Genomic DNA, 17,062 nt, shown 5'->3' with positions numbered 1-17,062 from the left:
GTTCTCACAGGAACTGAAACTCAGTTTTAAATCATCTCAGTCACTAAACTGGATTGAGGTAATCCTGGTGTCTAGAAAAATGGAAGAAACATAAATCTTATCCAGAGCAAGAAAATGCTATGTTAAGGCTCTCATAATTTCTACACACAATTTTCCAAATACTATGTCTAGCTGATATACATACACATGCATACAAATAAGTAACTAGGCTCACCGAACTCATCAAGTTGTATATATTAAATATGTTCAGCTTTTTGTATGTTAATCATACATCCATAAAGTATTTTAAATTTAAAAGAAATGAAATAATCAGGCCTCTGAGGAAACAAGAGAACATGAAAATAAAAGAGAGAGAAAGACAGAGTCCATGGGGCTACACATACTAGAATAGTCATGGACTTTAAAATACCATGCTAATTATGTAAAGAAAAAAGTTCTAGAACTAAAAAAATTAAGAACTTCATGGATGGGTTTTAACAGTACATTAGAAGCAACGTAAGAGAGAATAGGTATGAGAGAGAGGTTAGAAGAAAATATCCAGAATGAAGTACAAAGAGACAAAAGAATGGAAAATATGAAAGAGTGAGAGACAAAGGTATTTAATGAGAAGGTCCAACATGCATATAATCAAATTTTCTAGAAGGAAAGGAGATAAAGAGAATGGACTAGAAATGCCTTTTGAAAATAATGGCTGTAAAATTTTAAAAGCAACAGAAGATACCAAGGAATAAACTCAAGACACCCTACAAACCTCAAGTAGGTTGCCACTCTTAGACAATAGGTGCAGAAAATGTATTTAATAAATTTAACATCCACTAATAATAAAGAGTCTTAGAAGGGGGGCCTGGGTGGCTCAGTCGGTTAAGCATCTCACTTCAGCTTAGATCATGATCTCACAGCTCACAAGTTAGAGCCCTGCATCAAGCTGTGTGCTGACAGCTCGGAGCCTGGAGCCTACTTCGGATTCTGTGTCTCCCTCTCTCTCTGCCCCTTCCCTGCTTGTGCTCTGTCTCTGTCTCCCTCAAAAATAAATAAACATTAAAAAAATTTTTTTAAAAGAGTCTTAGCAAACTAGGAATAAGAGAGAATTTCCTTAATTTGAGAAAGGTTATCTTTTTTTTTTTTTTATGTTTATTTTTTGAGAGAGAGAGAATGCACGAGAATGGAAGAGGGACAGAGAAGGGGACAGGGGATCTGAAGCAGGCTCTGCACCAACTGCAGCAAGCCTGATGTGGGGCCTGAACTCATGAACTGTGAGATCATGACCTGAGCTGAAGTCAGACACTCAACCGACTGAGCTATCCAGGCATGAGAAAACCTAGTACATGGGCACCTAGGTGGCTTGGTTGGCTAAGCATCTGACTCTTGATTTCAGCTCAGGTCATGATCTCACAGTTCGTGGGCTTGAGCAGTGTGTTGGGCTCTGCACGGACAGCACAGAGCCTGCTTAGGATTCTCTCTTCTTCTCTCTTTGCCCCTCCTGCGTGCACACTTTCTCTCCCCAAATAAGTAAGTATTTAAAAAGAAAAAAGAAAAAAAGACTTACTACAAATTCTTACTAAATGGTGAAATGTTTAAAGCTTTTGTTCCAAGATCAGGAATGAATGAAAAAAGAATGTATGTGACCATCCCTTCTAGTCAATATATCCTAGAAGTCCTTGTCAATGTTTAAAAGGAAAAGGCATATTTCTATAACATCTTGTTGCGTTAAAGAACTGCAAATTAAACCAGTGAGACACTACTTCACACCTATTAGAATGGCTAAAATCCAAAACTGGTATCAAATGTCAGCAAGGATGTGGCCCTCTCTTTCACTGTTGGTAGGGGTGTAAAAAGTACAGTCACTTTGGAACACAGATTGGCATTTTCTTACAAAGCTAAACATAGTCTTACCATTGGATCCAGCAATTGCACACCTAGGTATTTACCCAAATAGGTTGAAATTTATGTTCATATAAAACCTGTACAAAAATGTTTATAGCAACTTTATTCACAAGTGCCAAAAATTAGAACCAGAAGTGTCCTTCAACAAGTGAATGGATAAACAAATTGTAACAATCTAGGCCATGAAACACTAATCAGTGACAAAAAGAAATGCACTACCAAGCCACAAAAAGACATGGAAAAACCACTGTCTTTATATTTCTTCCCGTCTGCTCCTGTGGGTTCAGTTTGCCATCTTTTGCCAGTGTCTTAAGGTACAATGTTAGATGCTTTGTTAATATAGTCTCTATACATGGGGAACCTGGGTGGCTCAGTCTGCTGAGTGTCCAACTTTTGATTTCAGCTTAGGTCATGATCTCACAGTTTCTGAGATTGAGCCCTGCATCAGGCTCTGTGCTGAAAGTGTGGAGCCTGCTTGAGATTCTCTCTCTCTCCCTCCCCCCGCCACTCTCAAAATAAATTTAAAACTTTAAAAATTAAAAACATAAAAAATATATATAGTCTCTATACATAATAGTCTTGCTATTAATTTCTATTTAAACACTGATCTTGCTGCAACACATAATTTGGTATGTTTTCATTTTCATTCATCTCAAAGTATTTTCTAATTTCTCTTAGGATTTCTTCTTTTACCTACTGGTTATTTAAAAGTACATTGTTTGGGGGCACCTGGGTGGCTCAGTCAGTTGAGCGTCTGACTTTGGCTCAGGTCATGATCATGCGTTCATGGTTTCGAGACCTGTATTGGACTCTGGACTGACAGCTCAGAGCCTGGAGCCTGCTTTGGATTCTGCATCTCCCTCTCTCTCTGCCCCTCCCCTGCCCACACTCTCTATCTCTCAAAAAATTAAAAAAAAAAAAAAAAAAGTTAAAATTTTTGTAAAATACACTGATTTCCATATATTTTTGAACTCTCCACATTTTTCTGCTAATTATGTTTAATTATGTTTTTAAGGATTTTATTTTATTTTAGCGTTTATTTATTTATTTTGAGAAAGAGAGAAAGAGAGCAAGCACGAGCAGGGGAGGGGCAGAGATTCCCAAGCAGGCTTCACGCTGACAGAGGACAGCCCAATGTGGGGCTTGAACTCACCAACTGTGAGATCAAGCCCTGAGCCAAAACCAAGAGTCAGACACTTAACCAACAGAGCCACCCAGGTGCCCCATAAGGATTTTATTTTTAAGTAACCTACACCCAACGTGGGGCTTTAACGCACAACCCTGAGATCAAGAGTCACATGCTCTACCTACTAGGCCAGCCAGGAGCCCCATATCTGTTATGTTTAATTTCATTCATTATCAGAAAAATATTTTGTATAATTTCAGTCCTTTTAAATTTATTAAGGCTTGTATTATGGTGTAGCATGTGATCTATCCTGGAGAACATTCCATGTACACTTAAGAATGTATATTCTGTTGTTACTGGAGATCTCTATAAAAGGTCTAGTTAGCTTATACTGTTGTCCAAGTTTTCTATTTCTTTGTTGAGCTTCTGTCTAGTTGTTTTATCCATTATTAAAAGTGGAGTGTTGAAGTCTCCAACTATTACTGTTGAATTGTCTATTTTCCTCTTCAATTCTGTCAATTTTTGCTTCATTTGTTTGAGGCACTGTTACTACATACATATATGTTTATAATTGTTATATATTTCTGATGGATTGACTTATCATTACAAAATGTCCTTCTTTATCTCTAATAACATTTTTTGTTTTAAAGTCTATTTTGGGGTGCCTGGGTGGCTCAGTTGGTTGAGCATCCGACTTCGGCTCGGGTCATGATCTCCTGGTTTGTGAGTTTGAGCCCCACGTCAGGTTCTCTGCTGACAGCTCAGAGACTGGAGCCTGCTTTGGATTCTGTGTCCCCCTCTCTCTCTGCCCTTCCCCTGCTCGCACTCTGTCTCTCTCTGCCTCTCAAAAATAAAGAAACATAATAAAAAAAAATTTTTTTTAAAAGTCTATTTTGCTGGATATTAGCATAGCCACTTAGTTTATGGATGCTGTTTGCATGAGAGATCTTCTCCATCCTTTTACTTTTTAATGATTTGTATTTTTGAATCTAAAGTGTTTCTCCTATAGACAGCATGCAGTTGGATCTTCTTTTTTATCAGTCTAAAATCACAATGAGAAAGCACTATTTAAGTACCAGAATGGCTAAAATAATAAAAAAAACCTGATAGTATCAATTATGATGGTAAATGAAATAAGAAGTCCTCTCATTGACTGATAGTGGGTATGTGAATTGTCAAAAACTGTGGGAAACTTTTTAACACTATCCACTAAAGGTGAAGATACACATATCCATTCATGCCCTAAAAATTTCATTCCCATGTATAGATGTAACAGAAATGCATTTATATGTACTTCAAAGACAGTATTAGTCATAATTGCCCCAAACTAGAAATAACTCAAAAGGACATGAACAGAAGGGATAAACAGATAGAGATATAATCATATATTGAACACCAAATAGCAATGAAAATGTAAGAAAATTAATTTACACCCAATATGGGTATATTTCATAAATATAATATTAAACAAAAGGAGTCAGACACAAAAAAATAAACACGGATTCCATTTATACAAAATTCAAAAAAAATTCAGGTAAAACAAAAAGATAGTGTTAAGAAAGAAACATATAAGTAAAAAAGTAAAAGTGGAAAGAAAATCTGATACACAGTTTCATAATGTTCTGTTTCTTGATTTAAATAGTGTTACACAGGTGTTTGCTTCACAGTGTATCACTGGGTGGTATAGTTTTGTTTTGTTCCGTTTTCTATTATGTGTTATGACTCACAATAAAAAGGTTTAAAAAAAAAACGAGTAAAGATTCCTTGTATTCTATCCCAATATGTAGTGGACACCTAATTTTCCCTGAAATAATCAAATTATTATCTTTATTCCTTTAATTTTGTCTTTCCTATAGTCCATACACACACACAAACACAGGCACACACAATCTTTCCTTACCTCAACCAGGTTCTGTAAAATCCAGGCCAATCTCAAAGAAACATGCTGGTTTGTGAAACTGAACATACTGACTGCAAAAAATCGTTTACTTCTAGTGAAAAAGTGTAGCACTCGGCAGGAGCTCTGTATTAGCTGTTAAAAAAAAAACATATTTTAGGAAAATGCACTTAATGGTGTTTGATATTTCTATATTAATTCTACACATATGAAAACAAACCCAATAACAAATCATTCAACTACGTCTAGTGTTCTCAGCACCTAAGAACATGAAGTAAAGCAATGTTACCCCAAGTGGACATTCGTATCCTAACATACGAGATATAACACATCTACTATGTCCTTCTTTAATAAACACAAAAAGCTCAAGTCTTTTATTTTATTATTATTATTGTTTTTAATGTTTATTTATTCTTGAGACAGAGACAGAGCGTGAACAGGGAGGGGCAAAGAAAGAGGGAGTCACAGAATCTGAAACAGGCTCCGAGCTGTCAGCACAGAGCTGGACGCAGGGCTTGAATCCACGAACTGTGAGATCATGACCTGAGCCTAAGTTGGACGCTTAACCGACTGAGCCACCCAGGCACCCCTCAAGATAAAGTCTAAAAAAAAAAAAAAAAAAAGGGAAAGGGATGCCTGGCTGGCTCAGTGAGCAAAGCATGCGATTCTTGATCTCGGGTCATGGCTTTGAGCACCACACTGGGTACAAAGATTACAAAAAAACAAAAAAAAACAAAAAAAAAACAAAACTTAAAAAATATAAAAGAAAAAGAAAAGAAAAGGGGGAGAGTCAAGGGATAGGCTATAATCCTATATGAAATATATTTTGAATGAGGTTACTATTAACCCATAAGGGAAATTTCCCTACACACTAAGTACCTAAAATTGGGATATATGATTTCACTGAACACTACCTATACTTAACAAAATCAAAGATGAAATATATATAGTTTTAAATTTGCTTCTTAGTAAGCAAAATCTTTAGTTAAAAAGAAAAAGCCTCTCACAGAAAACTTGCTTTGAGTTTTAAGGTTTGTAAGACATAGTAAAAAAAAAAAATCAAAAACAAAAACTCTATCCTGCCACCTACTACAAGAATGCCGATGGACAATTCAACTTCTGAAACTGATGTTTTAAAGAATATTCACTTATAGAGAATTTACTGCCTTCTTGCATTTTTCCCTCTGTTATTACTCACCCCTCCCCTAAAAAATAAATATAAAGGTTTGGGTTTATTTAATAAATAATAAGTGTAACAATCAAGAAAATGTATAGACTCAATTCTCTCTACATTTTAGTTTTGTCCTTTGTTTTTTAAGTTTATTTATTTTGAAAGAGAAGGAAAGAGAGAGCAGGGGAGGGGCAGAGAGAGAGAGGGAGGGAGAGAGAGAGAATCCCAAGCAGGCTCCTCACTGTCAGCACAGAGCCTGATGTGGAGCTCAAACTCATGAACCCATGAGATCATGACTTGAGCCAAAATCAAAAGTCAGGCGGCATTCAACCTACTGACCCATCCAGGCATCCCTTGTCCATTTTTTTTCCTTTTCGTTTTGCTGAAAAGTTCTACTCTTAGCAAATTTTAATTATATAATACAGTGTTATTAATTATAGTCATGTAATACATTAGATTCTCAGACCTTATTCATCTTATAACTGAAAGTTATAGCCCTTTTAACTTCCTTTTCATCTCATTCAGTGCTCAAACTTCCTGTGTTTCTACATATTTTGTAGACCATCTTATTGATGGTTAAGAATACATCCTGCTTGGGGCGCCTGGCTGGCTCAGTTGGTGGAATGTGTGACTCCTGGCCTAGGGGTTGTGAGTTCAAGCCCCATGTTGGGTGTGGAGATTAATTAAAAATAAAATCTTACAAAAATATATCCTGCTTAAAATCACCCCTTTTAAATTAGAAAAAAAAAGTATGTCTTATAATTCACACATTGCTGGGGGGAAGGTAAATGATGCAGCTACCCTGGAAAAAGTTTTCTGACAGTTTCATATAAAACAAAACATGCAATTACCATTTGACCTAGCAATTAATTGTACCTTTGGGGTATTATCCTAGAGAAATGAACACTTACGTTCACATAAATGTCTGTACACAAATGTTCAAAACAGGGGTGCCTGGCTGGCTCAGTCAGTTAAGCGTCCGACTTCGGCTCAGGTCATGATCTCACGATTTGTGGGTTCGAGCCCCGTGTCGGGCTCTGTGCTGACAGCTCAGAGCCTGGAGCCTGCTTCAGATTCTGGATCTCCCTCTCTCTCTGACTCTCCCCCATTCATGCTCTGTCTCTCTCTGTCTCAAAAAATAAATAAACATTTTAAAAAATAAAAAAATAAATAAAATTTAAAAACCACAAATGTTCAAAACAGACCTATTTGTAATAGCCAAAAACTGGGATTTCACAGATGTCCTTAAACAGGTAGTGCATCTGTACCCCTGAATACATCACAGCAATAAAAAGAAACAATCTACTGATTCAGGTACAACTTGGATTCTCCAGGGAATTACACTAAGTGAAAAAAGCAAATCCCAAAGGTTTTATACTGCATCATTCTAGGTATATAATATTTTTGAAGTCAGAAAATATTTTTAATGGAGGACAGATTACTGGTTGCGAGGAGTGATGGATGGGAAGAGGCTGGAGAGGTGCACAGGACAGAGATGGCTGTGGTTATAAAAGGGCAACATAAGGGGCCCCTGGGTGGCTCAGTCAGTTAAGCGTCCGACTTCACCTCAGGTCATGATCTCACGGTCTGTGAGTTCAAGCCCCATGTCTGGCTCTGTGCTGACAGCTCAGAGCCTGGTGCCTGCTTCAGATTCTGTGACTCCCTCTCTCTCTGCCCCTCCCCTGCTCATGCTCATGCTCATGCTCTGTCTCTCAAAAAATAAACATTAAAAAATTTTTTTAAATAAAAAATTTTTTAAAAATAATAAAAGAGCAACATGAGGGACCTTTGTAATGATGGTACAGTTCAGCGTCCCGACTGTGGTGGTGGTCATACGAACATATAAAAGAACTGTACAGAAGTCAGAACACGCCCACATACAAACAGAAAAGAGTACAAGTAAAATAGGGAAATCTGAATATGATCTACAGATTGTATCAATGTCAGTATCCTGGTTGTGATGCTATACTCCAGTTTTGTAAACTGTTACCATTGAGAGAACCTGCAAAGCCTATAAGGGATCCCTGTATTATTTTTTACAACTGCATGTGAATCTATAATTATCTCAATTAAAATTTCAGTTGAAAAAATTATACGTCTCAAAATCTGTGAAATATGATAAGTGCTGTGAAAGAAAGAAAGGGTGGTTTGAAGCAGACTGGAGTCGGGGAAGGGGGTCATGCTACTCTATATAAATAAGATGGCAGGAAAGGCCTCACACAGAGGAGGTGGCAGGTGAGCTGGGCTCAGAAGGATGAGAAGAATCCAGTCATGATGGCAGGAGAGCCCCTTGCAGGTCTGAAGGTCTTAAGGTGAGAGGCTGCTTGGGTGCTACAAGAACAAAAGCAGGCTGGCAAAGCTGGAGCCAGATCCTTAGCAGCTTCAGGGAAGAAGGGGTCTGGGAAATGGTCAGAGTTGTAGACAGAGCTGATCCATGGTAGGGAGTTAAGATTTAGTGCTAAAAGCAAAGAGAAGCCTTAGCAATCATTAAGCAAGAATCAGAACAACAGTGAGAGGAAGCATGGCTGCTGGAAAGACTGGAGGAAAACAATGGTGCCAGGAGATTGCCAACACACTTTAATTACTTCATCAAGTTGCTTGGAGCTAGCCTTGGCTAAACTGACAACTTTGGTGCCATTTCTGGCACATACACCCTAAACATTTCCAGGAGCCTCAATCAATAAACCATAAGGATCTGGGATAGGATGGGTGCAGGGTGGGGTTCCTCCACTGGCAGGACAGGCCCTGGAATCATGTGTGCTAAACTGTAAGAATCCATGCACATTTTTTCCTAAGAGAAACCAAGCATCATGTGCATGTTCAATATCAAGTAGATGAAGTCCTTTAAATGCAGAGTTTTGTGTATGAAGTCAGTTTTGTTTTTATTATTATTTTTTAATGTTTGTTTATTTTTGAGAGAGACAGAGAGTGAGTGAGGGAGGGGCAGAGAGAGAAGGAGAAAGAGAATCCCAAGCAGGCTCTGCACTATCAGCATGGAGCCCCATGTGGGGCTCGAACTCACAAACTGTGAGATCATGACCTGAGCTGAAATCAAGAGTCGGATGCTTAACTGACTGAGCCACCCAGGCATCCCTATAAATTGTCTAATTTTAAATTATACCATTCAATGTTCATGACATTTTCTTATAATCATTTTCAACTCCTTAATCACTCTTTCCTGTACACAGCATCTCTCAGTACTCAGCCTTACAAGTTATTAAAGCAAGGTACATCTTCATATATTAAATTTTTTTTTTTTAACGTTTATTTATTTTTGAGCCAGAGAGAGACAGAGCATGAACGGGGGAGGGTCAGAGAGAGAGGGAGACACAGAATCTGAAACAGGCTCCAGGCTCTGAGCTGTCAGCACAGAGCCCGACGCGGGGCTCGAACTCGCAGACCGTGAGATCGTGACCTGAGCTGAAGTCGGACACTCAACCGACTGAGCCACCCAGGCGCCCCTGCATCCTCATATATTAAACTAACAAAAGAAAAACCAATGTGGGTGACATTATGGCAAAAGTGTTTCTTTCACTCATGCATTGCTGTCATATTCTATAATATATTCATGTTTGTTTCCATATAAAATTAGTGTCTCCAAATAGTTATTGAGTCAAATCAATGCTCCAGATACTCTCTGAAGCATCATTCTGTAGAGGCACCTGAGTTGAAAAGGCATTTAGCTGTGTGGCATTAGAATATTTAAAATTGCAGCATGCAATATTAATTATAACATCACATATTGCAGGTCTGGCCACATTTGGAAAACTGTCTTACCCTCTGACTCAGTAACCCCACACTTATGCTGCCACCACCACTATTGTCACTGTCATAGTCACAACCATTGTCATTTGCTACCATGATGTGGTAAGCATCAGATGAAGAGCTTGTGACTGTCAGCCAGTTATGCGTCTTGATATCCATTCTCCACTTTTAACAAAAGATTATGAAATTTGGACATTTCTCTATTTTTTCTGGACATGGTCTGCATTTTGTCCACTTCTCCAAGAATGGTAACATGAATTCTCACTCACATGAGACGCTGAGGTCCATCCTAAACCTTCTCAGGGCTTCCTGAAGTGTAGTTGTTAAGTACTTTAGTCTACCACATATGCTTTTGGGTGACAATTATGAAATTTCCCTGATGTGAGGAGTGTGCATATGTGTATTCTCTTCTCAACATTCTAAAACAGCACAGGTAGGAGATTATACAGGTAAGGGACATTTACAGGGAAGACAGTAATATCTAAACCACAGAAGATAAGAAAAAGATTACCTTCATTAGGAATGAATTATTCCAAGATTTTACCAGCTCAATAGCTCTTAGGTCTTGCCAACTAATGAAGTTGTGAAAATGATTTCCCGTTTTCCTAAGAATGATAAAAACAGTATTTTGAGACTCAATATAAATCAGAGACTATAGTAAATAAAAGATCTGGCACAAGAGAAAACAAAATTAGAGGCAACACTGGAATATCAAAGTATAATTTAATTAGATGGGGCTTGCCGAAAGATTTTTTCATTTTATAAACTGAACACATTTTGTAACAATTATAATGTGATAAATAAAATGAAATTCTAGATCAAACTCTATCAAAAAAGATATTCTTTTTGAAGCAGTACAACGTGCACACGTCTAAAACAAAACACATCTAATAAGAAGGCCTTTAAAGACTTGCTTATACACTTTAAAAAGCAAGAAGCCAATGCTTCCTCCCTTCATTTTACTTGAAACACACAATCAGATAAAAACATCTGTGGCTACACAGAAGAGCTGAAATATTGCCTGACCCTATTTCTATACCTCTCACCTTTGGGACTGGCTTATCCTCTGCAACCTACTAAGCTTATCAAAATTTGTCCAATTAGAAGAAGTTCAACAAACTCTGGGTCAACACTACAATAAAAGTACAGAACTAAGAAATATCATAGAAATAAGTCATTTTCCTTTTTGGCTCCTGCAAATTCAACCACTGACATCTACTAATCTTTGACATACAACTCAGGCTTGCTGTCTACCCTATTCCAGGTGCCCCTCTGTGTGAGTTTGACCACATTCAATTCCCTAGACTGTCATTTCCCACACTTCTTAAGCAGTCCACACCCATGGGCACATCCTCAACTTTATTACCTGGAAACATTCTACACCCGAAATTTTAACATTCCAATATATTAGTCAACACATCTAGCTATTATTTCAGTTCTCTCAATCTTACTCTGTAAATACCTTCCCTTCAGGGGCGCCAGGTGGCTCAGTCAGTTAAACGTCCAACTCTTGGTTTCAGCTCAGGTCATGATCTCACAGCTTCATGGGTTCATGCCCAGCTCTGCACTGACAGTGCGGAGCCTGCTTGGGATTCTCTCTCTCCCTCCCCCAATCCCACTGTTTCTGTCTCTCTCAAAGTAAATAAACAAACTTAAGAAAAAAAATACCTTCCCTTCAAACTCACTGTAACCATTAATCCCTCAAACACGTGTCTTCCTACCAACCTCTCAGGCTTCCGTCCTTTCCTGCATCCCATGATCTAGCATACTCTCTACCCCGTGATTCTCTCTCTTTTTAAAAATTGTGGTAAGAGGGGCGCCTGGGTGGCGCAGTCGGTTAAGTGTCCGACTTCAGCCAGGTCACAATCTCGCGGTCCGTGAGTTCGAGCCCCGTGTCAGGCTCTGGGCTGATGGCTCGGAGCCTGGAGCCTGTTTCCGATTCTGTGTCTCCCTCTCTCTCTGCCCCTCCCCCGTTCATGCTCTGTCTCTCTCTGTCCCAAAAATAAATTAAAAACGTTGAAAAAAAAATTAAAAAAAAAAATTGTGGTAAGATATATATAACATAAATTTGCCACTTTAAGCATGTTTAAATGTGCGGTTCAGTGGCATCAAGTACATTTCACAATGTTATATATTACCATCACCCTTATTTCCCAACATTTGGGTTGTTTCTACCCCCTTGCCTTTGTGAATAATGCTGCTATAAACACTGCTATGCAAGTACCTGTTTGAGTCCCTGTTTCAATTCCTTTGGGCATATACCTACGAACAGAATTGCTGGGTCATCTGGTAAGTCTAGTTTTTGAAGAACTGCCAAACTTTTTCACACAGTGCTGCACCATTTACATCCCTGCCACCAGTATACAAGAGTTCCAGTTTTTCCACACCCTCACCAACACTTGTTGTTTTCCATTTTTTTAATTATAGCCATCCTGATGGGTGTGAAGTGGTATCTCATTGTAGTTGATACGTGTTTCCCCAAGGACTAATGATATTGTACATCTTTTCATGTGCTTATTGACTATCTGTATATTATTCAAGTCCTTTGTCCATTTATGTATTGCTTTATTTGGGGTTTTTTTTGGTGTTGAGTTGTAATAGTTCTTTATATATTCTAAATATTAATTCTTTATCAACTACATGATTTGCAAAAAAATATTTTCTACCATTTTGTGAGTTTTCTTTTCACTCTCTTAATAGTGTCCTTCCCTTTCATTTTTCACTTCTTTTTTTTTTTTCTTTTAACGTTTATTTTTGAGACAGAGAATGAACGGGGGAGGGTCAGAGAGAGGGAGACACAGAATCTGAAACAGGCTCCAGGCTCTGAGCTGTCAGCACAGAGCCCGACGCGGGGCTCGAACTCTCGGACCGCAAGATCATAACCTGAGCCGAAGTCGGCCGCCCAACCGACTGAGCCACCCAGGCGCCCCTCATTTTTCACTTCTACTAATGAGAATCATAGCATTCACCTACATTCATGAACACGTTACTTCTTTTTCCTCCAGTGATCCAAACAGCCACCATTATCATTAGCACAAATCAGAGACATGATTTTCCTACTGTAGTCCTCCATCTTAGATGAAATTACAAAGCAAACACACCAAGATGCACACCAAGATGCACACCTTCCACATTATAGGCCGTAGTCAGTTTCCAGAAATCTAACTGCACATTTAAGATATCAATGACTAAATTTTCCTAGACATACATATGTATTTTTTTATCTCAGCCTCGCAACCCTGAGATCAAGACCTGAGCTGAGATCAAGAGTCAGATGCGTGGAGAAACGGGAACCCTCTTGCACTGTTGGTGGGAATGCAAATTGGTGCAGCCACTCTGGAAAGCAGTGTGGAGGTTCCTCAAAAAATTAAAAATAGACCTACCCTATGACCCAGCAATAGCACTGCTAGGAATTTACCCAAGGGATACAGGAGTACTGATGCATAGGGGTACTTGTACCCCAATGTTTATAGCAGCACTCTCAACAATAGCCAAATTATGGAAAGAGCCTAAATGTCCATCCACTGATGAATGGATAAAGAAATTGTGGTTTATATACACAATGGAGTACTACGTGGCAATGAGAAAGAACGAAATATGGCCCTTTGTAGCAACGTGGATGGAACTGGAGAGTGTGATGCTAAGTGAAATAAGCCATACAGAGAAAGACAGATACCATATGGTTTCACTCTTATGTGGATCCTGAGAAACTTAACAGAAACCCATGGAGGAGCGGAAGGAAAAAAAAAAAAAAAGAGGTTAGAGTGGGAGAGACCCAAAGCATAAGAGACTGTTAAAAACTGAGAACAAACTGAGGGTTGATGGGGGGTGGGAGGGAGGGGAGGGTGGGTGATGGGTATTGAGGAGGGCACCTTTTGGGATGAGCACTGGGTGTTGTATGGAAACCAATTTGACAATAAATTTCATATATTGAAAAAAAAAAAAGAGTCAGATGCTTCACAATCCCAGACTTCAAGTTATACTACAAAGCTGTAATCATCAAGACAGTATGGTACTGGCACAAGAACAGACACTCAGATCAATGGAATAGAATAGAGAACCCAGAAATGGACCCACAAATGTATGGCCAACTAATCTTTGACAAAGCAGGAAAGAATATCCAATGGAATAAAGACAGTCTCTTCAGCAAGTGGTGCCAGGAAAACTGGACAGTAACATGCCGAAGAATGATCCTGGACCACTTTTTTACACCATACACAAAAATAAACTCAAAGTGGATGAAAGACCTCAATGTAAGACAGGAAGCCATCAAAATCCTCGAGGAGAAAGCAGGCAAAAACCTCTTTGATCTTGGCCACAGCAACTTCTTACTCAACACATCTCCAGAGGCAAGGGAAACAAAACCAAAAATGAACTACTGGGACCTCATCAAAATAAAAAGCTTCTGCACAGCAAAGGAAACAATCAGAAAAACTAAAAGGCAACTGACAGAATGGGAGAAGATATTTACAAGTGACATATCAGATAAAGGGTTAGTATCCAAAATTTATAAAGAATTTATCAAACTCAACACCCAAAACACAAATAATCCAGTGAAGAAAGGGGCAAAAGACATGAATAGACACTTCTCCAAAGAAAATATCCAGATGGCCAACTGACACATGAAAAAATGTTCAACATCACTCATCATCAGGGAAATACATATCAAAACCACAATGAGATACCACCTCACACCTGTCAGAATGGCTAACATTAACAACTCAGGCAACAACAGATATTGGTGAGGATGCAGAGAAAGAGGATCTCTTTTGCATTGTTGGTGGGAATGCAAGCTGGTACAGCCACTCTGGAAAACAGTATGGAGGTTCCTCAGAAAACTAAGAATAGGACCACCCTACGACCCAGCAATTGCACTACTAGGCATTTATCCAAGGGATACAGGTGTGCTGTTTCAAAGGGACACATGCACCCCCATGTTTATAGCAGCACTATCAACAACAGCCAAAGTATGGAAAGAGCCCAAATGTCCGTCGGTGGATGAATGGATAAAGAAAATGTGGTGTGTGTGTATACACACACACACACACACACACACACACACACACACACACACAATGGAGTATTACTCGGCAATCAAAAAGAATGAAATCTTGCCATTTACAACTACGTGGATGGAACTGGAGGGTATTATGCTAAGTGAAATTAGTCAGAGAGAGACAAAAATCATATGACTTCACTCATATGAGGACTTTAAGAGACAAAACAGATGAACATAAGGGAAGGGAAACAAAAATAATATAAAGGAGGGGGGCAAAACAAAAGACTGATAAATATGGAGAACAAACTGAGGGTTGCTGGAGGGGTTGTGGGAGGGGGGATGGGCTAAATGGGTAAGGGGCATTAAGGAATGTACTGAAATCATTGCTTCACTATATACTAACTAATTTGAATTAAATTTTAAAAAATAAAAAATAAAGTTAAAAAAAAAGTCAGATGCTTAACCCAGGTGCCCCAAAGACATATTTTTAAAATGCAAATTGTACATTATGTCAAAATAATTTCAACATGGCTTTATTTTTTATTATTTATTATTAAATTTGGGGCAATTTTTATACTTCAGAGACTTCCAACAGTTAAGAAAATTAAAGAAAAATTAGTTGTCAAAAATATGAAAATATTTTAATAGTGTTCTCTGATGCATAAAAGTTTTTGATATTGATGAAGTCCAATTTATCTATTTTTTTGTTTTATTAACTGTGCTTTTGGTGCCATTTAAGAAGTCGATGCTAGACTCATGGTCATGAAAATCTTCCTCTATGTTTTCTTTAAAACTACAAAGTTTTATCCTTTAAATTGAGTCTTTGATCCATTTTGTGAGTTAATTTTTATATATAGTATGTGGCAAGGGTCCACATTCATACTTTTGCAAATGAAAATCCAGTTTTCTCAACTTTGTTGAAGACACGTTTTTCCACATTGCCTGGTTGGTGTCGTCAAAAATCAGTTGACCATTGTATTTGATTCCTTAGGCTGCCATAACAGCTTAAGACAAAAGCAATTTATTGTCTCAGTTTGGAGGCTAGACGTCCAGAATCATAATGCTGCCAGGGCCACACTCCCTCTAAAATCTATAATGGAGTCCTTCCTTGCCTTGTGCTGGCAGTCTGTAGCAATCTCTGGCATTTCTTGGCTCATTGCTGCATCACTCCAACCCTTCTCCTTCACATGAAATTCTCCATATGTCTGTCTTCATGTGGCTGTCTTTGTATGAGGACACTAGTCACACTGAACTAGAAATCCACCCTACTGCATTATGGTCTCATCCTAATTTAACTAATTACATTCGCAGTGACCCTATTTCCCGAGGTCAAATTTTGATGAGCTGTTGTTGCTTCTGTTGGGTTATTTCCCCCAAATCTCCCTCATTCCTAAGTGTGAGATTACTGAGTCCAAGGGTAAGAAGACTTTCCAACTCCCCATATGTGGCCAAACCTGCAACAGTTGATGTTATAGTCAATACTGCATATTGATTATAATACCACTTCCAATGCCTTCTCAGCTAGGGTGCCTGTACCAGATGGTGCTTCAGGGAGCGTCTGGAGCATTGGTTGTACTTGATAACTATTTGGAGACATTAATTTTATATGAAAATAAATATATTAAAAAATATGAGAGCAATGTATGAGTGAAACACTCCTGCCATAATCTCACCCAGACTGTTATTTTGTTAGTTTAATATATAAAAATGCGCCTTGCTTTAATAACTTGTAAGACTGAGTACTGAGAGGTGCTATTTACAGGAAAGACAGAGTCATTATGGAGTTGAAAGTGGTTATAAGGAAATGTCATGAGTCCTGAATTGTACAGTTTTAAATTATACTATTTATTATGTGTAATTTTATATCTTAATGTTTAATTTTAGTCTTTAACAGATTAATTCATCAAACATTCCTTAGGGTGTGACTAATTCCTTCAGTCAGTGAGATGCGTAAAACGTATTCCTTTGAAAATAAATGTGATAACTCTAGAAATCTGGTTTACCCCCTCCTCAGGGATTGCTGATTTTTCTTCCTTGAGGGTTGGAGTTGTCAGTGTGTGACTTTTCCAAACTATTATTGCAAAGTGTGTATTCCTTGTTGTGTGTAGTCACTGAAGTTTCTGTGACTTCTGTTCTCTCTGTGTCAGTGAGCTGACAAAGATTTTCTTAAATGTCTGGCTCCAGAAAAAAACCATTAAATCTCCCAACAGACACTGGTTA

General features: G+C 38.3%; 1 protein-coding gene across 2 annotated transcripts in view; it reads right to left on the bottom strand.

Annotated features, from left to right (window-relative positions):
• Window positions 1-17,062, bottom strand: part of GK5 (glycerol kinase 5) — a 78,553-nt gene that overhangs the window by 43,858 nt on the left and 17,633 nt on the right. For both annotated transcript variants that reach the window (XM_049628726.1, XM_049628727.1), the window contains exons 4-5: window positions 10,355-10,448; window positions 4,911-5,042 (exon numbers count right to left, since the gene is read on the bottom strand). In XM_049628726.1, coding sequence (XP_049484683.1) covers window positions 4,911-5,042; window positions 10,355-10,448 — 226 coding nt within the window. The remainder of the gene's footprint in view (window positions 1-4,910; window positions 5,043-10,354; window positions 10,449-17,062) is intronic.

The sequence above is a fragment of the Panthera uncia genome, chromosome C2, assembly GCF_023721935.1.
Source record: "Panthera uncia isolate 11264 chromosome C2, Puncia_PCG_1.0, whole genome shotgun sequence".
Classification (NCBI taxonomy): domain Eukaryota; kingdom Metazoa; phylum Chordata; class Mammalia; order Carnivora; family Felidae; genus Panthera; species Panthera uncia.
The sequence above is the reverse complement of the archived record's forward strand: the minus strand, read 5'-3'. Positions and strand labels throughout refer to the sequence as shown.